At 43.5% G+C, this 27795-nt stretch overlaps 1 protein-coding gene across 3 annotated transcripts; it reads right to left on the reverse strand.

The window, feature by feature from the left end:
* Window positions 1-685: 685 nt before the first annotated feature.
* On the reverse strand, window positions 686-26577 carry SOAT1 (sterol O-acyltransferase 1). Of its 3 annotated transcripts, none has more exons than XM_085068605.1 (16): window positions 26435-26577; window positions 23850-23979; window positions 16429-16499; window positions 13005-13153; window positions 12851-12910; window positions 12428-12535; window positions 10464-10746; window positions 9281-9359; window positions 8522-8603; window positions 7836-7881; window positions 6573-6702; window positions 6075-6172; window positions 5499-5597; window positions 4861-4996; window positions 3940-4085; window positions 686-3150 (listed from the first exon to the last, which is right to left on the reverse strand). In XM_085068605.1, exons 2-16 carry the CDS (start codon window positions 23971-23973, stop codon window positions 3094-3096), a joined length of 1668 nt encoding a protein of 555 aa, XP_084924731.1. In that variant the 5' UTR covers window positions 23974-23979; window positions 26435-26577; the 3' UTR covers window positions 686-3093. The 3 variants fall into 3 exon arrangements, with proteins under 3 accessions (XP_084924731.1, XP_084924730.1, XP_084924732.1); XM_085068604.1 differs by having other exon boundaries at window positions 23850-23983; window positions 26435-26576; XM_085068606.1 differs by lacking the exon at window positions 26435-26577 and adding an exon at window positions 26172-26410 and having other exon boundaries at window positions 23850-23983.
* Between the last annotated feature and the right edge of the window lie 1218 nt (window positions 26578-27795).

Raw genomic sequence — 27795 nt, forward strand, 5'->3', positions numbered from 1 at the left:
GGCCAGATGCAATCCGTGCTATCTCCTATTGAACAAATCCACCAGGATTTCCCCAGCTCCCACCATAGCATGTGGCACACACTGTGCTTAGACAGCTGTCACAGCAGAGCACAGAATACACAGCTCAGATGCAGGATTGCTTCACCTCCCAAGGCTGGCAGCCACACATCCCAACAGAAAGGACAGACTAGGCGTGAGGACTCCACAGAGCTTTGGTCTTCCCAAGAAAAAATTGTTTTCTGCATGAAAACCAGGATGCATTTTGCTGTACTAACACTGATTTTCGTGAGGTTATTGAGCAAGGAGCTGCAGCTGTGCTGGCTGCCATTCCAAAGCTGGAGGCTTCCCACCTCACAACCGAGGGAGTTACCATGGAAGCAAGCTCACAGTTCTTGTGTTGGAAAGAACAACAGAAAACAACACATATTATATTACATTAAGAGCTCATAATGGGCAGGTTGGGAACCTTCATATCCTCACTATTGACCAGAACACTGCACTGCTAGCTCTGGCACTTGCAGTCTAGGAAATTTAAACATGGTATAACTGACTCTTAATTAAACAAGCAACGTGCAAAGGACTTAGTATTTCCCCTCCAGCACTCTTGAAAAAAAATGAAAATAAGCCCACATTCAAAAGCAATTAAAAAATCCCACAAAATTGAAAGTAATCCAAATTGTTAATGCCCTGACAGCACAGTTGCCAGATGCCTTGATCTACAAGGCTGAAAACCTCAACTTGTCAAAAACTAAGACTAGTTCCAACAATTGAACATCCTTTTCTGGTTGCCTCTTGCTTGCTAGATGCTCAAGCCCTCAGGCTTCAAACAGTGAGGATGGCTGACACAGTAAATGCTGATATTGCTTTCGGGCATATGACAGTGCCAGGTGTGAGGGAAACACCTAAACAGGGCACAAAGTGCTATCCTTTGGTCTCTTTTTGAAAACTCCTCTGAAGCTGTATCAAGACCCGCCACAGGTATCGAGATGGTAAACCCAAGTCCCTAATCCATCACACCCTCTTTGAATGCAGTTACCTCTGTAAGTGTTTTGAGCACCAAACAAAAAAGAATTGGACTGAATCTCATCCTATACCAAGGAGGTGACAAAGCTGTTAGGCCAAAAGGTGGCTTTTTGTCTTTTTGTCTGGTTTTTTTCAATAAGGAAGCTTAGTTGTTCCAGAACTTCTGTTCTTTCCTCCCACAAAAGGTATGGTGAAGGATTTCAGATTACTCAAGCTAAATGAGGATAAAGTAATCCATTTAATTCTCAAGAATTTATATACTAATACTGCCAAATTTGAGTATATCCATGAATCCCTTCCTCTGAAATTACTTCAACTGTTTCATCAAACAGTTTTTAGCAGGAGATGTTTTCAGAGGAGAACCTCACATAGAAACACTGTTTGGCAAATTTGACCTGGTACAACGTCCTTTCTCAAGAGCATGATTCCTTCTTACAGAAGACTTGGAACAGTTCAAGTATTCCCTAGCTTTCATGAAATTACTTCTCACTCAGGTTAGTGAAAACAGAAGCCCAAAGGAGAGCCTGAAGTGGCTTGGGAGACAAGTCCAGCAATGGTCCCAATACTGCTGGTGTGAAATACCCAGAGCTGTAGGTACTAAGGGAATGCTGTTACCAGAAACTGCCAATAGAGAAATGTGAGTAATTCCAAAATCTTTGTCACCAAAGTTCAGGTGTCTCTATCAGGTGGCCCTTTTCACCTCCATCAGGTGACCTCTTCTCCAACAATGGAAGCTGCAGTTCCAGTAAAACTGGACTGATCTATATCCAGATGCTCTGTGAGTTCCCTGTTGTGTTTGGCACCTGACAGAACAAGGGAACTGAAGGGACTCTGACTGATTGATAGTTATGGAAACACCAAACTCACACAAGGCCCCTGTCTTTACTGGTGTGTATGGGACGATGTCCTACCTCTTCACCAAGAGGGCAACTCTCAGGAAGGTGACCTCCACCTGAAGTCCCCTCTGATGGCACAGCAGACACAGGCAGGTGACAAAGCAGCTCTGGGCCAATCCTCATTCCCCAGCAGCATTAGAAGCTGCTACAACAGACATGGGCAGGGTGTGCTGGCACACTGAACTGCACGTGGCCATTTCAAACAAGATCATGCTCTGTACCTGTAATGTTGATCCCATTTTCTTACAGTTGGGTCATAGTATTTCAAGTTTTTCTTAGTAAAGAAACCCTTAACAACCTGTATACCTTAAAGCACCTGCCAAATTAGAACAAAAGCTCTTTTACAAGTTAATCATGTTGAAAGAACTGATTATCTAGAGCAGGAGAAAGGAAGAGCAAGATGAAAAAGTACTCCTCAAGTCACAAGGGCCTTCAGAGAACTAAAATGCTGTAAGGCAGTTGGGAACTAAATTATTATAGAGAAAACAAATTTTCAGTGTAAAAAGTCATATAAAGACTGCACACACCATGCCCTGCTTCTGAACCTGACTCTGCAATGCAGCCACAAGCACACTGACAATCCCTCTTCCTCTGCCCATTTTATATTTGTTGGCAGCCAACATACACAGGATGCAATTTGAAGCCAGGCAGGAATACTTTGGCCATCTTCAGAGCAAGGAGGCAAATACCCTCCTGCTCTGCCACTTGTCTGTGTCACAGTGGCAGGCAGGATCATGAAGGACAGAAGTTTTGTAGACATCCCATTATGAAAAAGAAGAAAAAAATTGCAAAGGTATGGCCAAGGAAGATGGACGGATACCAACAATGAGCTACCAGCAAATCTGACTAACTTGCCTCTTGTCCAGAAAAGCAGCAACTTGGGGGGACCCCTGGATGAGTAGGATTCCAGTAGACTCCACCTTCAGCTCAATGTTTTACTGGCATGGAAATGGCTCAAAGGGGGACAGCATGTAATAGATGCTGCCTTTGAAGTCTGTTGCAATCCAGGTCAACTGGTTTGCTCCAGCAATGTTTAAAAAAATTACAGTTTCTCCCCAATAATCAGGAGGCATAACTTCCCTTAGAAAAAGTCTGTAGTGAGTTAGATCATTGGTCCGAATACTTGGAGGACAACTCTGCTTTTCTGTGATGACGTGGCCAGAGCACCCCATTTTCACATCTTCGTATGACACGACCACGAGCGTGGCTTTAAATAGTCTAGGAGTGTGGGCTGCAAAACATGGAGAAGCAGTGAATTAGTCACAGGCCAACAGCACCAGCTGTGGTATGAGCTGCTGAAGTCAAACTTTTCTAACAGGAAAGATTAAACCACATTTTTGCGCCCTGCAACCCTGTTCTTGCCCTTGCTAAACAGTGCCTTGAAGTGTAGCTACAGCCACAAGTTCTGAGGCATCAGGTATACACTGTGCATAGTAGCATGTTGTAGCAAAAAGCCAAGAATTTATGATGGCAAACTCTTAACTGAGGAGAATCAAACTTAAAATAGAGGCTGCCTAAGGATACTTCTGGTTAAAACTTAAATCAATTAGGACACCAGGAAGTTTTATCTAGACAGAATCTGGCACTAAGAAAATGAGTTACAGAAAACACCATCAAACCCCCAAATTGACTGTTTACAGATAACCACTTCCCACCACCACCACTCTAGCCTGGGAGAGGCACAACAGGCACAGTTTTTGTGGGCCTCCTACAAACATTTCTCCTGACTTCACTGGCCAAGTGCTGCAGTTCCATTGCCACAACCTAACTGAGGTCTAGCATATCCTCAGAAATGTGGGATGATCACCCTCAGCTTCAAGTAGTGAAATACCAGCAGCATAGAAAGAGCACTACTGAAAGCACTTCTGTTAGGCAGCCTCTGGGCTGAATAACTCCTAAGGAGTGGGTGTAGCACACTACCAGAAAGGCTTGTGGCATTCAACTTCCACTCTTCCCACACAGCAAGGCAGAACAGCCACTCCCACAGTTGGTTATCCCACGGGAAGGGCCAGACACTCACATTTTCTGTGGGGCAGTAATGGCGGGCGTACCACTCCTGGCTGTAGAGGCAGATGATGACACCTTGGCCCAGGAACAGGGAAGTCCACATGATCACATTCCAGAAGGGCCCTTTCCGACTGTCATTCAGGGTGAAGTTGAAGACCACTGGAAAGAGGTGAAAGGAGATGCATTGCTCAGAAACAAACTTAAGATTCAAGAATCAAGGATCAACTGATTTCACTGGATAGTCCCCTCCCTTCACTTCATCTCTGGAGCAAAAGGGCTGCTCCGTGACAATCTGATTATGTTTGGCAGTAGAGCAAACACTGAGCTGATTCTGACATTTGCTTCAAGTCAGTTTGCCAACAAGCTGGCCTGGCTGTGTGCCTCAATATTGTTTGTGCTACCGTCGTCACCAAGGCATGGCAGGGATGGCCTAGAGTTTATTAGAGCCCCCTTACTCAAAACCCAGAAAGAAATACAAGAACTCTTTCTAAATGGGCTCTTCCTCACTGTAGTAGCAAATGAGTACTTGTCTTTCTCTGTGACTTTAAGAGGAAGAATGACACACAGCATGTGTGAAAGAGGAAGCTGCTGACACACAGCAATTCAACTACGGCTTGGCAAAAAGTACTGTTAAACTCTGTGCAGTGTCACAGGAACATGAGTGTTTCATATAGAGCTCTCTTCCTCTCCTCCAAGACCTTGATCATCTAAGCCCCAAGCTTCCAAATCCTATGTGCGTACATAGGTGTGTATCTACTGAGCTGCAAAAATCCATTCACAAAGCCTGGACTCACAACTGCAACCCTTGGACAACAATACTGTGTGTTAGTGCTTAAGGAACAGCCAGCATCATTATCAGAAGCACAAAGCATGCTTCTCTAAAAGAAGCCACTAACCCCATACCCATTTCCCCACTCTCCTCCTTGGAACTTACCTCCAAAGCAAGCAAACAGGCAGAAGAGGACTGGATAGAAGAAGCCGAAGCAGATGCTCAGGACATACTCGTGTACAGCAGCTGACACAGCAAAGACAGACAGCATGGCTGCTGCTCTGAACTTCTTACCAAAAAACTGGGAGAGAGGAGAATGCCAAGTATTAGGAGCTACTCTGCTATGGTTTTTGTTTGGTTGTTGCAACACATTGGGTTTTTCTTCCCTGATCTAAGAAGGTTGCCCTCTAGCCAAGAGGCACGTATGTGAAATGCTAAGTGCCTTACAGAGCACCTTGGAGTTTAGGTGTTTTTCTTCAGGTATACTTCTAGTCCCCTGCATAAGTACTTGTGTTGAGCCCACTCATTAAATACCTACCATAGCTCATGGAAACAGTGCAATGTGAGTTCTGATTGCTGAGTCAATCCCTGCATTCCTACATCTCAGACCCACGTTTTGCACATGTTAAGAACTTGGAAATGAGCAATAGATCTCTCTAAAACCACAGTGGCTCCCCACAACAGCTGACATGAAACATTTTTGTGCTTCTAAACAGACAGGGATGCTGCATCTTGACAAATGTACTGTTTTGCCCAGTAGTTAAATGTTTAATTAAGAAAAGAAACATCTGCTTGTTACTCACCCAAAGGAAGTCCCTGTAGGCATAGTAATAGAGCCAGTCATGTACTACGACGTTCCAGGTTCTGTAGTAGTTTGCATAGGATGTGGAATTCCACCAGTCCTGAAAACACAGTTGAAAGACTATAAATCCAATTAAGTATAAAACATTCTAGAGGGCTTTTCCTGGGATATCAAATTGAAAAATATTGAACAGAACAATACCAAGCTAACATATCAATTTGACCAAGCTTTCCATCACACTTTCAACATTCCTCTTGGTATATTAAGGTTTGGTTTTATCCCAAACTGCAGTGGCTGACATGCTAAATGAACGAAAAGAGGGCTAATGGAGCTACTGGGTAGGTCTGGTGGCTGCTTCTGTTTATGCACAAGGTGTTCCACCTTAAAGCAACTCAGATTGCCAATCAGAAATCAAATCTGCTCTCCAGCACAGCAACAAACTTAAGCCTTTACAGCACAAACTAAGCAAAATCCCATGGATGCTTTGTTTGGTAAAAGAATCTTCAGTTTCCTCCTCTTTTTTTCATTAGGACAATGACTTTCAGAAACTTTATAAAGTCTAGCTCCTGCTTCTTACCTTGTAGAACATCCTGTCTGCAAAGCGCAGCATCTCAGCAAATGCATTGAGCCAACAGTGAAGGAATGCAAAGAAGACCAGGAAGAGAATCAGAACACCTGGAAACAAGGGACATCCAGACCAGTTTTGGAGTGTTTTCTCTCAGCCATAAGCAAGAGCACGTAACACAGTCACTGTTCTTATAGGCATTGACACAGATGAGCTTTACTGTTTTGTACAGGTAGCACAACAGTATTTCAATTTCTCACACCAGGCCTTGCTCCCTACCAAGAGGGAAACAGCAAGGCTGCCCCAGAGCCAGCAACTTGATTTGAAGACAGTTAAATTCAAACCAAAGTTTTATTTTGTGCTGCTGATTTTGAAGTTTTACCCCTTAATGCCGAAGTCTTCCCACAAGATCTCCTTCACTGATCTCTGCCTGTCATGAACACATCTCAAAGCACTTCTCCCTTCCACCTCTTCACAAAGACAAGAGTCACTCATGGATCTGGGCCTTACCTGGCAGGATGGAGTTGAAGATGCAGAGGACCAGCCCTCGAAGGTTGAAGGTTTCCTGACTACTGTTACGAAACTGAGGAATGCAGAGTCTCACAAAGATGTAGTACGCATAGAAAAGTGAACCAAGCACCTGGAACAAAAATACCCAAAAACCTGACTTCATAAGAGAAATACACAATTAACACATCACCACTTGCCAGCTCTAGAGAGAACAGCAGCTGCCAACACAAGCCAAAATAATTTATTTTACATTACTGCCAATAAACCTCCCTAAGGATCCAGGCAGAAAGTAAGCCACAGCAATCCCTGGAGCATGCTGACAGCCAGCAGCAAAATCAACTTCTCTTTTCTGCTACAACAGCTGTCAGTTTCTCCCAGTCCTATCAATTCACAAGTTTTGACACAAAAAATCCGTGCCACTGCCAAAGCAGGGAAAGTACCCTGTGATCTACATCCAAGATATGGGCAGAAATAATTGGAAAATACTTACTGTGGTTAAATCTAACATTAAAGCTTTTTTTTTTTCAATCCCAAACAAGACATTTACAGACCAAAGCACCTCAGTCTTTCTCTGGCTCATGACCCATGTTGTTGAGGATGTTGAGGTCAAAATGCTGTTGTTGAGGATGTTGAGGTCAAAATGCAAGTCACAGTTTAAATACTCCGATGTAAGGCAGCAGGTGTGTGCTCTGTCACCCTCTTTGTCCAACAGCAAGCAGCCTGTTCATGCTGCCTTTTTTTTTTTTTTTTAAAATTGTTTTGCTCTTTAAATCATGAATACATTGTGTGACAGTGAAGGTTTCAGTCACACAAATCCATTACTTGGAAACACATCCACAAGAAGCTACTGAAGCTCACGGCCACAAATGTGAAGAACCAGTCAACCTTGAACTCAAATAAGCATTGAGGATTTGGACTCCAGGCCTCATTATTTCAAAATCACCCTGAATATCTGCAGAGAAGAAGTTGTGCCAATACACTACAATCAGGCTGAAGAAAGAGGGCCAGTGCATGAGTGTTGCTCTACACACACAGAGATTTTTATCTGGAGGCTTGTTTAAGAAAAGATTTTAAATTTTTTTTCTTTCTTTGGCATAGCCATTACTGCAACAAGATCACATTTTATTGGTTAGTCACTAAAAGGTATTCTTTACTGGTAAGCCCACGCCAAGTAGAGTGATTTAATGCCAAAGGGAGAGCTGTTGAGCAACACATCTTAGATGATCCCCAAGAGCGTATTCTGCAGAAAGCTGCACGACTCACCTGTGCAAACTTGGTAGCTACATAGCCCCATCTTATCGTGGGATTCCTGGGAAAAAGAACATGATATCACAGCTAAACAGGACCTCAAAGCAGCAAATCCCTCCCTTCAATTACTTGATGGAGTTTACAATTTTACTGACGTATTCTCTGAAAAAAATATGGCTTTTGAATTCCAGAATTCTTAATCTCCTGACATCCAAGGGATGTCTGCCCAAATTGCTGGATCCTCACTTTCAACTCCAGCAATTCCATAAATGGAAAGGTATCTGGAAGGCAGCACTGTACAATTCTGCAGAAGGTGGGGATCTGCCTGACTGTTGTGTAAAGGACTTCACACTGCCAAAGTGCAACCAAGCAATGTACAGAAGAGTTTGGGAGTTCCCACTTTTAAAGGCTTCAGCCTCAAACTCAGAGACAGGGCTGCTTATTAGCACCACATAAAACACACAAGTTCCTATTGCAGGAACTGTCTATCACTGCCTAACCCGTAGCAAGTTCTTAATTGGTTTAACTTCAAGTGAGTTTCCCAAATAAATAAAAGCAGAGCTCCATGAGTAAATCTTGCCCTTGACAGCTTAACCACATCTTCATGAAAGCTCTGACTCATAAATTGATCACACCCAGGGATGCTTAATGTTGGCTTCAGTTTTCAGGCTACTTTAATGTTCTGTTGTTGCTCACATTACCTGGGATAGTTGTCCCTGTAGATGAGGGTGGGAGCAAAGAGGAAATACAGGTACTGAGAAATTTTGGGAATATGTACTGTGCCTGGAGAAAGAGGGAAATAAAAAACAAAAGAACACTTTGCAATCTTTTTACTGACTGTTCAGTTTCCCCAGTATCCTTTCACAACACAGAATCCTTCTCACGTCACAAAGTTCAGTCTGGAACTAAAGGTATGGGATTTATGAAAAATAAAACAAACTCGACCTTTCAGATGGAATGCATGAAGCACAGTTAACAAGTGAGGGCAATTAACTAACTATCTGCTAACACCTTGGCATCACATTTCCTTTCCTCCTGGGAAGATAAAGCTGCAAGGCCTGTATCAACAAGTGGATTCAGTCCAGTCAGCTCTAATATGCCTTGCTTAAAAGACCTTTTGTTCTATGATTGCTGTCACTTCAACTAGAGCACTGAGCTGGAGGTGTGCAGGCAACCTCTAGACACTTTTGCTCATAGAAGCAGAAGTGCAGGAGTCCTGGAGAACAAAGACTTAAGGACCAGAGAGGACTTAGACCTGAACAACAGTCTAGCTTGTTGTCTGATACAACTGAATACAAATGAAAAGGTTCAGCTAAATAACACAGAACCTTCGACCTCCCCATCCAAAGTCACCTATTCAAATCCCAGCTCTCCAGCTCATGAGGGCAGCTCAAAGCAATAGAGAGAAAACCAGAGGTGGCTGTGTCCTGCTGCAAAATGAAGCAGGGCAGGCTACTCACCAGACTTGTCCTTTACAGAGGACAGGACTCTGGGTACATTCTCCCGGATGAAGGAATGACCCTTCATGACAAGACGAACCTGTAGGACCAAGAGAAGAGCAGCTTAGTGCTCTCATTTTCCCAACTTTCCAGTAAAGACTGGATCAAGCATTTTACAGCAACACCTTCAGCGTCTTGGTTTCTTTCCAATTTAGCCCTTTTACAAGGAAAGGGCTGCTTCCTCTGCCCACAAGCCTGTTTAACTGACATGAATTTCAAACTCTGCAAGGGGAAACATGCAGCAGCAATCATGGCTCAGGAGAGACAGAACACATCTCATCTACATTCGCAGGACCACCACATACACAAGGACTCTGAATAACACCAGCAAGTCACTAATTAGCTAACATTAACTTAAAATTGAAGGGAAACCTCTCTCCATTTCAGTAGGCCAGGATGTTTCAAAGTCTAGGTGACTCCTTGAAGTTACATGCGTTGTACAGCAATTATCACTACCTGGATATAAGGTGGTGCCCCACATAAACAGTCCACAGCTGTCAAGCAAGGTTCTTTAAAAATTTTGTTTTAATACTTAAGAACCAAAAGTAGGACCAGTCCAAAGTTGATTCTTAAAACTACACTCATCTCTGACCGTCTTTGTTTTAACACGATGGTCTGACCAGACCTCCACTATTGCACTCCTCCCCTGCTTCCCCCCACAAAAAAAATTCCACTTCCCAACAAGTTCTGACTACAGAGCCAAGACACTTGCTTCTTGGGAACTGAAATGGGAACAGGAACCACTTCTTGACTATGTAGTTGCTTTTTTTGGGTTTTGTTTTTAAAAGAAGAATGTTACAGCTTCCTTGTGCACTATGGCACAACATGTTCTTAAAATTTGTTTTAAGCATTTAGCATCTACAAGACAACCAGAAATAAATGGAATTTCAGCCTTGAAGTAAAAGCCCACACTAAAATCTTAAATATAGAGTAAAAACCCACAAATGGTTTCCAGGTCAAAATGAAATTTATTCTCTACTCTTTCTTATTTGATGTGTTGCATGTAACTCTGTCCTCAAATCTTAGATACTCCCCTGGCTTAATCTAAACAGTAGAAGTAACCTTTGACTCCTTTAGGAAAAAGGACCCTTTCCATTTTGGAAATCAAGTACAATATATCCTAGGACACAGGGCAGGGACTTACCTGTTCCAGTATTACAATGAAGCGGGAGGCTGGAGGCAGGGCATAGGACACAGCAACATAGGTTGGTCCAATCCCAAGCCCAGCTATCTGGAAGATTGTGAACAGCATCCCATAGAAGAAAGAATGGATTGCACGATGGGAGGAACTGGAATAGCCTTGGGCCCACCAGACAAAAAGGTTGTATGGAACAACTACTGTGGCACTGAACATGCACAGCCAAGTACAGAAGACTACTGGGAACTTTCCAAAAACAAAGACCAGGAGATCAAATCCAAGGACCAGCCTAGAAGGCACAAGGAAAGAGACAATTTTCAGTGTCCATTGTTTGATTAGAAATACTTCAACTCCATCAAGTAGCTACAAACTACAAAGCTTCCAGATCATAATTGTTTGACAGTCTGGATGGAAGTGACCGTGGCAATTTCAGTTCGGAAATAGAGGACTCTCTGTGGCAGCTTCAAGTGGCCACCCTCAAGTATCCCAGAAAATAAGAGAAGGACTGATGCCATCAGTGCTGTCAGGCACAGCTTACCTTCAAATCCCACAGGGCTTAAGCACATCTCTAAGATCAGCATGTGCTTTAAGAGCAGGCTCAAGCTCATCCCTGCTAAGAACAAGCACGTGACTGAACAATCACCTCTGAACCAGGGTCCACAAGAGCTTTTGGGGAACACTCACGACATCATCAATACTGCACCAAGACTCTGTTCTTTCCAGGGCTTTAAACCTAAAGAGGCTTTTGCCCTGCCTCTATAGGCATAGGGTATTTTAACGTCCAGCACTCAAACCTAGTTTAATCCTGCTTTATGGGCATTCCACATGGATTCAGTTTAGAAGTTACCAAATATGAGCAATAAGTGTGCAGCAGGTGCTTTAGTCCATTAATCAAGCTTAAAACATAAGGACATAAACAAAAGGATGTTCAACTTTACTGCCTATCACTCTAGATAGGCAGTAGAGCTTACTCCTACAAAAAGCAGCTCTTCTAAACAAATATGACAGTACAGAGTACACCAGCAAAAAATATTTCTTCTCAGGTGAAGACTCAATTGGGTCAAAATTATCAGCTCTAGCTAAAACCAGAGATACTATTTTTTAAAGTAATCAGTGAATCCAGCCCTAATTGATTTTAAGGTAAATACCCATTCTACCCCAGTGTCCATACATGAGTAAGTTAGGGTCAACTAAACAACATTCAGTAGCACATGAGCCTCAGCAGCAAATGAGCCTGTTCTTATATCCAGACCAAAGGGACAATGATTATAATCAAGATACAGCTCTGGTTTTGTACACTGAAGAGCAGATAAACAGCAAGATAAACATGTAATCCTACTTGTGTACATGAGATACTGCTTGCCAAAATACTATTTAAACAACAAGTGTGAGGAAAACAGTCTTTCACAATCTTGTTCACAACAGGCTACCTGCAAAGCACTATCTTAGCAGAGGCTGTGCCAACATCCTTGAGATTTTTCCCCAGGAAAAACAAAGTTCTATTTTTATTTAAGTACAAGTACAGTGTTCCAGAACCGTCATTTTAAAACAGAGGAAGGACTGCTGAAGTATTTAAAGTTTTTCTAAACAGAGTCCTTCTTCAAGCAACACAAGCAGCTGAAAGCTACTGCCTCATTAAAGACATTCAACTAAAGTATTCCACATTCCCTTTTGCCAGCCTTGTGATAAACTAAGCACATGAGGCTGAACTGTGATGGCCACAATTCTCATGTAACACATCAGTTAGTAGTGTTTTCCTAATATCCAGCTATCTGAATTGAAATTATTATATCCCCTCAACAGGAATTCCAGTATATATTCTAAGTATGCCAAGTTGAAACCCACACTTCCAACAACATCCCAAGAAGGATTCGCCCTCCTTTCTGCACTACTCTGCAGTTTCATCTACATCTGGCATTCTGGAAGAGCCACTCCCAGCCTTTATCCCTGTCTTTCCAAAGCATTCTTACCTTCCTTCATCAATGAAGTCTACTAGAAGTGTACTGAGGATGAAGACAATGAGAAGGGCGATGAACATGTGGTAGATTGTCCTGATGTGACTCACTTCAAACAGCTCACTATGGGAGAGAGCAGAGTTAAAATACAATTGGGGTGCCACAGCCAGACACTTCCTCAGCTTATCCTCAGACAAAGGATAATTAGCCATGATCCCTGTGGTACTGAGAGGGCTGTAATTAAGGTTTATATTTGCAAGATGTAGTACAGATATTTTAGAATGAAAGAGAAGAGCCTGAACAGATTAGTCCCAATGGATTTTGAACATAAGATTGTGGGTGGTGGTGGGGAAAGTACCTCAAAGCAAAGGCTCATTAGTTTGCTATCAAGGGTATTTTCAGTCAATTTGATGAAATTAATTTGATGAAGTTACTCACTCCAAGAGGGACCTCCTGGCAGTAAAGACTTTCCCATGTTCTGGAGGGGCCCTCGAGTTCCTGCAAACAAAAAGGAGAACATTTGAGACAAAAAAAGGAAATAAAGCTTCCAGAAAACATAACTTGCTGTAGCAACAGCTTAAAAGGGACTTACTTGGCTTTGTGCAGTTCCTTCTCTGCGCAGGAAGCTGGGAAAACGGAGGCTGGAGATGAGGAATCCAGGAGTGCCGATTTTGCCACCAAACTGTTCACAAACTCTGTGAAGTGACTGTCTACCTCCTTCATGAAAGCTGGCTTCAGTTGCTGACAGAGTAAAAACACAGCTAACTGTTTAACTTGCTGCATACATTTTCATAAAATATTTTTTCTCCTTTTTATCTTGGAGCAGGACAGAGCAAGACATCAAGAAAACATTTCTGTACCATCTGCCAACAGTTGGAGCCTACTTGGATAAGACCAAGTAATAGGCCATTATCCTGGCCTATTCACACACCTCAGGCCAGAGGACTTTGAGTAACACTTATCTTCTCCATCAGATTCAACACAAAATTGTTCTGGTCTTTTGGAAGACTTATCAAAGTTCTGAGGATTCAGTTCCTTAACATCTAGTCCTCAGACACCGAATGGAACCTACAGAGGAAGCACAGCTGAGAGCCAACCCCTGAGCTCCTGAGTGCTCTGCCAGATGTTAGGAAAAAGTTCTTTATTGTGAGGGTGGTGAGGCCCTGGCACAGGTTGCCCAGAGGAACTGTGGCTGTTCCAGGCCAGGCTGGATGGGGCTCTGAGCAATCTGGTCTAGTGGAAGGCGTTCCTGCCCATGGCAAGGGGTAGAACAGTAAGACACTTAAGGTCCTTGCCCACCCAAACTATTCCATGATCCTATCAAATATAAGAACAGATGATGTATTCTTACAAAATGCTCCTGTTTAATGTGACAACAGCCAAGTAAGCAAGTTTAAGTCTCTGGCAGAAAATACAAGACAATTTGAAGTGAGACTACATACAACCAGAAGACCCTGAAGTCATGATGGATCAGAACCCTACATTCCTTCTGTTTTATAGTGGTCAGATCCAGAGAGATCTCTTGAAACATAAGCTGCAGTAGGAGAAGAAGCAGATTAATATTTAACTTAAAAAAAAAAAATTTCCCCTCTTTGGCAGCTTCCAGAATAGAATAAATAAGCTTCACCACTGCTTAACAAAGCTCTTAGGATATGGCTACTTTTAGATACTGCTTTTCTGGGAGGCAGAAGATTGTTTCTGCAAGAGATATTAACTTGTTCCTTTAAAAATAGGAGAAAAAAACCAAACCAACAAATATTGAGTACTTGTGAACATAACCTGTAACAGAAGACACTGGTGCTCTCTGGTACAGCCTAATTTTACAGTGTGCATGCACACATCCCTACCAAAAAGTCAAATAGAAATTCCTGCTTCTCTTGGAGTGCTCAAATTTCCATGCCAAACAAAGCACTATTCATTCCCGTCAAAACACTTTTTTTTTTGTATAATGTCTCCCCCTTTTTCAGCCTAATCTCAGTGAGAGTTTAGCAGGTGGTATTTCCTTAAAGTGCCTCTTCCCTTTGGCTGGCACTCTGCTGAGATTGCCTCCTCCTAACACAGCCCTCCAGGGCTGATTTTAACACATGCATGTGTTTGGATTGGGAGAGCAAGGCATTAGTTCCTAACAGATCAAATAAAATACAAATGAGAGCACAGACCCTGAAGTAATTGTAACTAATTGTAATTACAAACCAAAAACTATTAAAAGAATGCTATGCCATAAAAAGCAGAAGCTGGCCAATAATAAAAATTGATGACAAGGCAGAGAAAGAGAAGTTACCCTTACTTATAAAGTTGCAACAGAACTTTACCGATTCTAACAGATTTAGTAATTTTGGTCACTGAACCTTGACAACATCCAGCCCTACCTAGTGACAGAACACACCATTCTCAACTCCATTTAGGATGAGCAAAGGACTGGACTTTCAGACTGAAGATACCTGAAGGCCTCCAGTGCATGAGTAACAGCCAGCTCCTAAAAATCCCATTTAAACCTGCAGGAGCTGTCAATGACCAGGCTTTTCACTAGTCAAGCACCTGCCTAGAATTTAGATACCTATCACAGAAAAGATAAACTGCAATCCAAACCTCTGTTCAGTGGTTCCCACAACAAAAGGGCCCAGCACTCCAGGAATTCTCAGGTATTTTGCAGTAGGTTGTTTTTTTTTGGTTTTTTTTAATTCAGCCCTATAGATATTACTGTAGCTTTGAGGTACCTTAAACAAATCTGCAAGCTACCTGACTCAAGGCTTAAAACCTGAAATCCCTCTGTTTTGGGAGAAACTTCAGCTATTAAAACCACTGACCTGCTGGGTTTCTAGGATTCTCTTTGTAAGAAATCACTTTGTCTACAAACTGTGTCTCATAGCTGGTGACCAGGGAAAAAAGAAACAAGAGACACACCTGAAGAAAGAAATCCAAGGTCAAGTTGTCCCCTTGCAACCAACTAGTGCTCCTTGGAACTTCCAAAGCTACATGTGCTTTACACCCACTGCCAACAAAGTGGTTAACAGCAGCTATTTTGTCTGCAGAGAAGTTACCAGGCTTGATATCTTGTTCTCAGGATCAACCAGATAAGACAACATCCAAAATAAAATTTTGAGCTGACTAACCTTCTAATGGGCTGAATTTTAGGAGTTTCAGCAAAAAAAGCAGCACACCCTCTGCAGAAGACATTTAAATACACTTTAGTTATACCTGTTATAAATTATACATCACCTATAGAGGTGGGAGAAAAAAAACTCAAACTTCAACAGGAAAATATCCCAAAGGCACAGAGTATTTATCTCTGTCTAAGTGTCCACTCCCTACTATTCATGTTAAGTTGGCACAATTAGATTACTTCAGATTTACCACGGAATTCTCTGCAATAAAATGATGCAAGAGTGCAGGGCAATTCGCCCTGAAGAACACAGGTGCCACAAAACAATGGTTAACAAGGAGGGTGCAGTTCGTCATTAGCCAACTTCATTTAATTTGGGCATAAATCACCTCAATATAATCTAAGACAACAGCAGCCCACACAGATGGAGATGATGCCAGAAACACCCAGTGCTGTTTTCTTTGAGGATACTGTTCACTGACAAAAAAAAACTGAGACCAAGGCTCAGAAAGGTCATCTCCACAGCCAGGGCAGCAGAAGCTGTGGGATACAGGCTCCATGCTACCCTTTATTCAATGGATAACAGGACACAGAGGATGTTAAATATGCAAGCAGACTGGCTAATCATCACACTGCCAAAAGCTAGTGGTAAGGCAATCGCTGTTTTATTTACAGGTCTCAAAGTTCATTTTTATCGTTGGACTTCAACCTATTGGGGTCAAGTAAGACAGAACCTCATAACATAACACTACCCCTCCTGTGCAAAGTGGGACAGAGGAAGAGGCCTGTGGAAAAGTCACTGAACTCAAACTAGGACTCAATCAGGCTATTTGTGTTCCAGGGCTAGTGACTCTCCCAAACACGTCCTGGGTCAATTGTCCTGCTCCCCATCACAAACAAGTATTGTATTTACCTCAGCTTCTGCTATTAGCTGTGTTGACAGCTGCATTTTCCTCGTTTTCAAGTGGTCGACATCAACCCAGCCTAAGGAAGGAAAGCAAATATTAACCATTTTTAGTTTCAGGTCTGAAAACACAGAAAGCACAGCATACAGTAGCTCAGACACCAATTTTTCAATAGCTTTTCTGACTTCTAATAGGGTCCCACTAAACTCAAATCAAAGCTGCAGGAAGTTCATAAACTATGACCATGTATTTTAGGATCACAGCACTGTAAGGCAGTCAACAGCTGATAACATAGTGGATTTTGTTTTTCATCAGCAACTCTGCAAATCTTCCCAAGGTCCCTAAACACATTCAGCCTTGAAGCAGCAATCAGAACGACCCTTAGAAGGTCATATCCAAGTGTGCTGATCTTTTATCAGAGCTTTGTCTTAACCAGACGTAAGGTTGGTTTGTCTGGAGGTCTCTATGTTTCCAATAGACAAGGCAGTCACTCACAGCTATCAGTAAAATACTATGATCAGCTCTAAGACAGGCTGAATGGCAAGCTGACCAGTTATCCTGTGTTCAAACCTGGCTATTCCCACTCCTTTCATCCCCCAGAAGTGCTGGATTTCAATATGACTGTATTCCTCAGTATGTTCCACTGTAAACAGTCAGGTCTAACATGCCATCAATATAATCTGACTTTTATCATTACTAATGTTGGCCAACAGGTAAAGCCTCAAACATCACCTTTCTTTTGCATTAGAAACCACACATCTGAGATGCCTCTGTGACATCAAGAGGAACAACACCCACAGGTCAGACATTTCGGACTAGCTGAGTTTCAGGACAAGCACCAGCTGGTGTTTCACTTCTCCAATAAGAATAACACAGAAGATAAAGTTACTTAAAACAGAGAGTCTTGCACATGAAGGAAAAGCAAGATTGAAGCAGCAGCATCCACCCCCCTAAAATACTAGTCAGAGTGAAAAGATAGCAACAAACCTTGCCTTGTGCATATCCTTTGGCAATTACAGCCACAGCACCACCTTACACCCCGACACAGAGCCAGGATTACAACTTGCATGTTTGGTTTCTAAGATAACATTACCACTTTTAGAAAAAGAAGGTACTGAACTGGTTCCCTAATAAGATTCCAAAGAAGCATGAGCTAACAGATTTGCTGTAGAGGTGCCAAAGTTGTGCTGCTGTGAGACAAGAAGACAGACTGATAGCACTATCACAGTGCATAACGTGGCCTCCTTGTATGGGCACAGACTCTACACAAAATGCATTTTCATTTTCAGAGAAGGAAGTGCTTCTGTGATGCTCAGGAGTCTCAGTCAACCTGTTTGAGATAGTGGCTCTAAGTATTTTAGGTAGATCTGCTTCAGAGGTGAGTCCAGTTCCAATACTGGAGAAGAGTACAACAAAACAAACTTTACCTTCAGTGCAGCTATGTTCAGTTCAGCATTAATTCCTCTTCCCACCAATCAAGCAGGAATTTTGGTTTTTGTCTATCTGCTACAAAAACTGTAGTTTTAAGGACAGACCAGCAACAACTGCCTATTACTTAGCAGACTTCTAATGTAACAACAAACAAGGAAACTGCTTAACACCATTGATTTTGGCTGCATGCAAAGATCCATTTTTACAAAAATAGAACTCCTGGTTGCTAAGCATCTCACCTCCAAGACAAAAAAAAAAATTACCTCAGCATTTAAGCTCATTGTGCTGCTACACTTGCTGAACAACAGCCATTTGGAAAACAGTTTGAGAAGAACGTAAGATACCTTTGACCCACTCAGCTCATGCACTTTGCTGGTCTCAAATAGCTTCTCTCCCAGTACATTAAAAACAATAAATTAAGTTGCTTCACAAGGAGCACAACTGTATCCCCTTCATATATTCTCAGTGGCTCTTCTCCCTCACTGTGCCACTCCACAGTTGTATTCTTTGCGCCCCTCCTTCCATTACTACCATTACTTCCATTACAACCACCTTGTGCTGACCTGCTGGAAAGCACAACAAAACTGCTGAGCTCAAAGAACGACTAATCTTTCCCTTCAAAAAGCAAAGAATTTGTGTCTCTTATCCAGCTGCCAATCTTCAAGATTATATCAAATCTGCTTGAAGCCACCTAACACAGCCAAAGAGGACAGGATACATGAGACTTAAGGAATTGCATTATTTCTTTTTTAAGACAAACTAAAAATAAAATAACCAGTTCTTTGACACTAGATATCCTGTCAGATCTTGCCTTTGAAGCCTTAGTCATTAAAAACTCACATGAAAAACTACCCAGGCATGGCTCACTTTGGAAATAAAACTTTTTACATTACAAGCCTTTAAGATTGGATATAGTTTTACATATACCAAAGGTACAGCTTTAATGGTTGTACAAGAAACGAGGCCAGTCTCTGACCTCCTGATGCTGTAATTGCTAAATTGTATGCAGTGTCCTCCTTTTTTATTACCCACTTTATTTACGCTCATATCAGCGTGCATGCACAGAAAAGATTAGAAACGTGGCATCTTTTACTAGGTTTTAAAATCAAGACCTCCGTGGTTTCAGTACAAGCATCTCATATGACAAAGTAAACCCACCTGTGAGCCTGTCTTTTTCAACACAGAATCTTCTGTAGCAGAAAACCCACCCCAAACCAACGCACTGTGCTGTATTGCATCACCCCATAAACCCAACTGTGTCACAAGGCAGATACCAGAGAACAAGCACATCATCTTTAATCACTCATCTTCCCTTGCGCAAGATGCTACTTATTATCTGTGAGGTCACTGGAGAAGAGATTCATCACATGATTCTGAGTCTAAAAGGAAATGTTCACTGCTGAGAAGCCCAAATCTTCACTTTCCTTTGACCCTGCAAATGAAGTCTGGATCCCTCTGTATCACTTTGGGATTGCAACAGCATTATATAAAAATGGAATCAAGGCTTCACAACACAAGCAGGCACATCTTTGCATTTAAAAGTGGTTGACATATGCTTTAAGAAGACAGAAAATATATTTAAAGTCATAAGAAAGTTGTCTTTGAAGACTAGTATGAAATAGTAGCCAATTTCAGAGGAGACATAGGCAGGGCTTGCTTTGGAAGAGCTCTGTTCATAGAGAGAAGTTTTTACTTAATGGCATTGGGTTCCCTTCCCATCAGCAAGGACATTAACAAGATCTTTAGAGGACCACTTCTCTTGGGCTTGATCCTTGCAGAATGTGACTTCTCTGTACAGAACAAATTCCAAGCAGGTTCAAAAGTCAGTAGAAAAAAAATGAATGAGCAATTTAATTGTAAGCTTTGTTTCCCTAGGAAAACCAAGCTAACAAAAAAAAAAAATCACCTGAAGATTGAGAAAGCTTCGTAATTGTTGAAAAGTTGAGCAACTGAAGTTTCACAAGATTGAACCTTTTCTAAAAAATATCGTTGTCCCTTTTTTCAACCCACACTTGTACATGCTACAGATAAGTGACACTTGAGAGGAGCAGCACAGAGAGTCACTCATATGATGCTGGTGCTGCAGCTCGGGATCAAAAAAAACCAGCTTTGTTTTTTCTTGGTAAGACAACTTCCCATTCAAGAGGTTAAAGCAACATAGGCAGAAAGACTTCATTACTGTCAGTCACCTGGATTTAAAGGCTCCCTCTCCAAAAACACTGAAGATGTTATCAGACGCAAAGCAATGGGGAAGCCAATTTAGTGCAAGGCTACTGTAAAGAGGGGAGGAGTTCCATATTGCTACAATACAACACACATTAATAATTTGATGCTACCAAGCCTTATTCTTACTTATGGTAATTTATTTGGCCACTCAGCAAATAGAGACAAGTTATGACTAGACTCAGCTGATCTGTTTAAAAGAATGCACAGGCCATAGGTCACTGCACTACAGCTGGGCAAGTATTTAGCTTAAAAAGTCAGTTCTGCTGGGACATGGGACCCAAACAGCCTGTTCACTAACAGGGAGGAACACCAGAATTCTCTTCATCATGCTACCATATTCACAGGCTCCTCACAAAAAACTGCTGAGCCTTCACCTAACCCACAGGCTCCAAAACATGACAGCCCCTAGAATTGCCAGAATCCACCTAGACAAAACAGCTCTTTTTGATCCAGCTCTCAGAAACACATCCCAGCTACTCAATTCAAGCAGCTTAATCTGCAAGAAGTCTGTTGAAACACTGAACACTCATTGCTGTGAGTCACACAGCAAAGGCTAAAGCTTTCCAAATTGCTCCCCATTGGGGAGCTCCCTCCTCCTCCATTCTCTCCGTAGGCACACACAATTTGTGCATCACCATGAACTTTTGCACCAGGGATGATCGATAGTAACCTCTTCACTGGAAGATAACAGCCCCTTTCTAAGATCAGCATTACCAAACAAGCTTACTCACACCAAACAGATATGCCACACAGCTTGTTTTCAGATCAGCCTCCAGAGACACTTCCAGTCCTTTCCTGATTTCTGGGGAAACAAGAACAGACTCCAAACCCACCATTTTACTGCTCTGAATGGACTAATCTGAGCGTTTTAGAGGCATTCATATGCACATTTATGATCCATGTCCTCCCTAACCTTTTAAGGTCTGACCATGCAGTTCCTATTATGCTTATTCCAGGTGAGTTTTCCTGCAACCAGTACTGTCCAACACCAATATCCCATTTAGCAGAATAGTTTTATATTTTTCTATGAACCTACAGCTGAAAACATATAAGACTAATCTTATTAAGGAAGCCTGGCTTTTGACAGGGGATTATTGCCACCTAGATCATCTGCTGACTCTAAGCCAGGACTAAATTAGTTGTTTAATTACAACACTGGAGCTAATTCAAGGAGGAGAAATGATATATCAGACTGAAATTCAGCTACTCTGTCAAAGTGAAATTACAGCCTGAATAATTACATGATAGAAACAAATCAAGGCACAGAAGAAATCTTCTGGCAATCTCCAAGTTATGAGTATTTCCACACTCCTATAAAATTGGGCGTACCTGAGTACAAACTATTCAGTCCTAGAACCCAAGCAATGAGAGAGTCTTCAGAAGCATAGAAGAGACAAAAAAAAAAAAACCTCACTTGTACAAATGGAAGAGTCAGACCTACTATAGCTCTAAAGCCAATACATGTAATAAAATGATTCTTCTAAGCAATTTCAGATCAGCCAATACATTTGAGTTTTAAAGAAGAAAGAATTAATGGCCCAGAAGTTTCACACACTTCTGGACACAAATCAGTTGGCCCTTGACACATTAGCTCTTATGGCAAAAAGCAGATTGTGTTTGCTATAATCAGAGAGGATCAAGGGTGGGTAATCACGTTAATGGTTTAGTTTTTCTACAGCAATAACTGCCACAAACATGATACAATATTTACTTCCATGCATTCTTTACCTGGCTAGAATCCCTTAACTACAACAAACATACATCTTGTTCTGAAACTCTCCACAACACCCAGCATTAAGTTGTTACAGTACAGAAAGGCTGTTGCCAGACAGTAGATCATTAGCCTCACACTGCCTTTGTGCACATCAGCACTAATGCCTTAGAAACAGCTATTCAGAAGTGAATAGCCAGGACAAAAGGAAAAAGAAGCAGCCATAGATGTTTTTTCTCTGAGAAATTCTCCCACCTCAGCCATGAAAGGCCTACCTAAGTTACACAGGCATCCTGGCTACATGAAGAGGCCACTATCTGCAACTCATGAACAATTCAGCTTCGTAAATCTTCATCCTTTGGGTCACAGACCTGCTGATTTAACACCCTGGTACAGAGGAATTCCTGACCAGAGGGATGCATCTTTCTCCCGTGCCTCAAGGCATCAGACTCATGCCTCCTACCTCCCTGTTATTCCTGTTGTGACCAACACTGAGCTGAGCAAAGTTACACTTTGTGACACCTCTGCTCAACTGGCAGCAACCTTGACTGGTAAAATGCACTTAAGTCTTGACTAACCAGGACTACTCCCTGCTGTCCTACACTGCAATTTGTATGGGATTAAAACCACACTGCACTGCTCCAAGCCAACTCACCAGGCACACAGATACTTCCAAGAGATCTACCCCAGGATGTTTACTTGCTACACTCTCACAGTATCTCACCTACAGTGATGTTTTGCCACATCTCAGAGGTGTTAAAATGAACTGCCTTTTAAGACAGATACACCCACTCAAAAGTCCTAATTATCACTGTTCTATTTATTACTTACCTTTAATTTGTAACAGTTAAGGAGATTCCACACACGAGGAGGTTAAAATGGTAGAAATCTACTGCCAAGCCCAGCATCACTGGATTCCAGTAGACACCAACTCCCTGCAATTTTCTAATACAGTCCCATTTATCCAATTACAATTACTGTGCCACCAACATCTTAAAATTCCAGCTCTCCAAGCAGTTTGTGGGATGGCTTTCTCTCCAGTGTAGTTTATTTTCAACAAGAAATCTGACTTGTCCTATACTTAAACTTGCTCCAACTTCTGTTTCAGTTGAAAGGAGTACTATGAAATAGTGATGATACCCAGAAGCATATCAGTAAGAATTATCTCCTTGAGTCACTGGCACCTGGGTTTTGGGTCGTGTACTCACATGGGACATTGTGATAAACTACTTTAGCTTTTTGCTTAATCTGTCTCACAAAGAGAAAGGAAACAAGCTGCAGTGTCATCTCTTAACGTCCTTATCACTGGGCTGGAATGTGGTACAGCATAAACCAGGAATTAGAGAGTCACAGAGTCCACAGGCAAAACCACCCATAGTGCCACACAACTGTCCCTGCAATCCAAGGGTCAGGGCATGGCAGCAGTGACCCTTCCACAAAGCTAACTTTAAGTCGCATACCTTTTCAGGTGACTACAAAACAAATGAACACAGACCCAACATTTTATTGTTCTGTTTTCTGGCAGCTAAGGTTGAGTCTGAACAAAAGGGAGCTGTCCTGACATGAACAGAATCCCAGAGTGGCAGAGAATTATTCTCTATGGCATCCTACCTCCACCTGTCTGTCAGGTGGATATACCACCTTAGCCTCGTGTGTTAAAGACCATTTTCTTCAATATTGAGAAGTTACATAAAGGTTGTAAAGGAAGTAAGATAAGTCCCAAAAAAGCATTTACCAGGATTACTCAAATGTGTTGCCAGGAGGCATATGCACTGTTTACAGCATTAATGCATCTCCTCCTCCTGTGACAATTAATCACTGTTTTAGATCCCTGCAAGCACTGCAGTACACAGCTCCTGAGGGAAAGCTCTGCAGGACAGCACCCCAATCAACCCACATCTGCTGAATGGGTGCAGCTGGTAAACAGGGACCTCCACCTTCAGCCTTTCCAGAGGCAGAAAAACAGAAATGTAGGAGTGAGGAGGCAGAGCCATGAGTAGAAAGGGCACTTCAGAGGTCACATGCCAGAGATGCAACCAGTGCCGGGCCAGTGAGTCTCACCATTGCTTGAGTTTTGTAAGGACCTCTCACTCTCAGGCCTCCTCTGTGCTTCTTCATTCTCAGGGGTCTTGCAGGTTGCAGTGGAGCCAGACTGGCGTTTCCTTACACAGTCATCACCTGCCATGGTTACCTAGCTAGAACAGAAAAGGACAGCAAATAATTAATGACAAAAAACTAATTTATTGTTCAATAATATAGTCATATGGCCTTTTTTACATTGAAAATAGACTTTCTTCCCTTTATCATGAATTCAGAGCAAGGATAGAGGAAATTCAGCACACACTTGTATTAGTCATTTACTGTTGATCACACTTCCTTTCTCTTACTACAAGCAGTACAGAAACAAAATAACCAAGGAAGTTCCCCTACCACAACCTAAACATCTCCCCACACCTCCCTCTTTTCCCTACAGACCTGATAACTATTTAAAATAACTTAAGCCTTGCAAAATCTTTAAAAGGCCTAAAAGCCCTTGCAATCCTTTCTGACAGCCAGGGAGACATCAAGACTTGTCTTCCGTGAGATGTGGCAGGTTTGCTTTGCAGAATCACCAGCAATATTTGCCTTGAGCCAAGCCCCTTCCTTGTCAAGTTGTTACTGCAGGAGCAGCTTCCTCAATGGATCCTTGTGTTCTGCTTGGCCAGACAACAGTTGTGTTGCAAACCATGGAAAAACAGGAAGAGAATCAGGTTTGAACTACACCAGGTTCAATGACAACGGTTCAATGACAGAGCTGCCAGGGGGGAACACCTGCAGCACCACATGCAGGATGAAAACAAAATTCTCAGTTAAAGAAAAGTGGACAAGGAAATTCTAATTTGGGCATAAAGTGATATCCCAGAACACTCTCCATAAACTTCAGCTCAAGAATCTCTTGGAGGTGTAGCTACAACCAGGGACAATTTTCAGATTTTTTCCAGAAAACCTCACAGGCATGTATGTAACCACATTTTCAAACTTGATATATTTTTTCATCTTGGCACAAACTCTGCAGCAGATGTGTTTAGCTGCTAGTGAACAGTGTACGTGCACCAGCACAGATGAGCTGTTACAGACAGGCCAGGAAAACACGCATTGGTGAAAAAACTAATTATTTAAGGATGGATTTCCTCAGAATAAGGAGGCTGGCACATCTGCAAAACGGAAATAAGACTATGACCAGAGGTTTTCAGAACTCAACTTCCTATGTTTGTCCCTCTGCTAGGACAGCCTCATATTCCCCTTTCAGGCTTCCCGGCATACAGGGGAGAAACACCACCTACCACCAAACAACAAATCACTAATTGGGTGAGTTTTCCAGCTAACAGAGTGCCACAAGTTTAATTCTTGTCTCAGTTCACTTTTCACCTTATTCATAAAGTGAGGAAGGAGTGGCTTCCTCACCTGTGCTAAGTGGTTACAGTATCTCACTGAAAGGTTAACAGAAAGGAGTTAAAAATGGCAAATCTTGCGATGGGAGAAGGAAAGGCCATGTGTGGGGTGAAATAAAAATTAAAGCAATTAACTTAAGGAGTTATTAATACAGATAGGCTAAGTTATCACAAGCACAGCCCTTTTCATACTTAGACAAGAAATCTGCTAGAGGAAATCTATGAAAACAAACATTTTCCTAGTCTAGTTCCCATATGAACAGAGGTGCAGCATTACAGTACCTAAGCAACTATCAGCACATCAGAGCCTAAAGAGGACATCGGACCTTCCCTCCAATCTCCGCTAGAACCGAATCATTCCAGGGCGCCAGGGTAACTCCAAGATGTTCACCGCCCCCCACACAAGAGGAAATCTCTCCTCACAATTAGTAAACAGTCACTCCCTTCACCCCACTCTGAGGACATCAACCACAAGTGCAGATGTAGGTTTGCAGAGGCACAAACCCGTTAACAGATTTCCTAGCAGAAACTCCCTGATTTTATAGGCACGACCGCCTTACAGTACTCGTAAAGGGCTCAGAGACCTTGAGCTTCCCCGTCTTCCCATTCGAAACACTGGTAATTAATTAGAAGATGTCTTGGGAAAAAAGCAGCACTTTATAGGAAGTTCATTTTTGCACTTCAAAAGGCTCGGTGAGGAACAGCTAAAAAATCATGGAATGGTTTGGGCTAGAAGGGACCTTAAAGATCACCTAGTTCCAACTCCCTGCCTCCTAAATAACTAAATAACAACCTTTCCCCAAAGACCTTTCAGCTCTCAAAAGTTTTCCTTCGACACTTGGCCCTCGAGCATGACATCAACTCGCAGACTCAGACCCTCGGTACCAGGCGAGGACCAAAACAAAGTTAAGGTCACTCCACAAACCAAAGTTAAGGTCATTCCACAGCTCACCCGCAAGGCGCAGAACTCTCGGCAGGAAAGGTTTTTTACCCGAAGCCTGCGGATATCGCAGGGAGCTGCCCGAAGCGCTGCCGAGGCACCGAGCCAGCCCCTGCCCCGCTACCTCCCCGCACACCCCCGCGGCTCCGCCGAGCCCCAGCGCCGAGCGGCTGCGGGAGCCGCTTCCCCGGGGGCGGGGCGGGACGGCGCGGACACGGTCCCGTTCCCGTCGGCGGTGCCGCGGTCGGGGCGGCCGTCACCCCGCGGAGCGTCACCTCAGGGCGGCCGAGCCGCTGCCTCCTCCGCGCGCCGCCGCTCCGCTCTTCCCTCTTCCCGCTTGCTCCTCCCGCCGCGCGCCGCGGCCTCTTCCCGGGGCTCGCGCACGTCACGGCGCAGGGGGAGGGGGGAGCGGCGGCACCGCCCATTGGCCGAGGAGGAGACTCCGCGGGGGCGGGACGGGGCGCGGGGCGCGCGCCGGGGTGGGAGGGGGGGAGCGGCACGTGAGGCGCACGTGGGGCGCGCCCCCCCTTCCCCCCGCGCCCCCCCTCCCCTCAGAGTCCCGCCTTCCCCCCGCAGCCCCTCAGGGATCTCCGCTTGTCCCTCAGGCGGGAAGCCAAGTGAGGGACGAGGTGCGCCGAAAGTGTGATGACCCTCCGGTGAGGGGAAGGGAACACCCAAGGTTGGGAAATGCTCGGGAGTCAGAGGGGCCGCGAGCAATCAGAAAGTTTTATTGGTAAGCTACACATTTGGCATGGAAATTGGTATGTTTGTCCCTGACCTACTCTAAGAACACGGCAGTGGGTTTTGAAAAAAGGGGTAGGGGGAAAGGGAAGAGAGAGAAAAATAGAGAAACCGAGAAAGAAAGAGAGGAGAAAAGAAAGAAAAAGAGATCACCAGTCCTGGTTCACCTCAATCCAGCTGAGGGAATGCCAGTCCTGGTTCCAGGGTGTTGATCCCAGCTGTGACCACCCAGTCCAAGGCCCAGGCGGGCTCAGTCACCCCTGTGGGCAGGGGCTGGCCTTGCCCTGAGGACCCCCCTCCTCCCCTCCTCACGCCCCTGGCACAAGGAGAGTGTTTTTTGAGGAACTGGGAGGACGCTGGAGTCAAGGCTGGGAGGGTCTGGCGGCGTTATCTCCCCTCGTCCTTCAGCGGGAACACACGGGTTGCTCAGCGAGCGCTTCTCGCGCACCCAGGCTCGGCACAGATGTGTGTCCTACCCCCGAGGCTCTTCCTAACAGGAGCCAGCGGAGGGATTTTTACAGGGAAGTAAATATGGAGTGCCCCTCAACTTGAGTAGTCCTCCTGTTGGAAAACATACTAGTTTAAGACACCCCAAGAAGTGCTGGTTTGTGTCTAGGAGGTGTTCTGCCTCCCTTCCTGTGGCGAGTGGGAGTTCGGCTTACCACTTTGGGGGAGCTGAGAACAGGCTGGATGGAGAGCTCTCGTTTCAGTCCTAGCCATGCTCCAGAGGGTCAAAAACTGGGACAAAGGCTGCTCCAGAGGGCCGAAAATGGGACAAAGGCTGAGGTTTGTACCTTGCTTTCTCTCTCTCCCCAGACAGACACAGGCTTGTGATAGAGGGTGAGTCACAGAGCACGTCACCAGCAAACAAACTCTAGTAACCTCCTGTGAGCTG

Source organism: Lichenostomus cassidix, chromosome 8 (genome assembly GCF_008360975.1).
Source record: "Lichenostomus cassidix isolate B80296 chromosome 8, HeHo_3.0, whole genome shotgun sequence".
NCBI classification, from domain to species: domain Eukaryota; kingdom Metazoa; phylum Chordata; class Aves; order Passeriformes; family Meliphagidae; genus Lichenostomus; species Lichenostomus cassidix.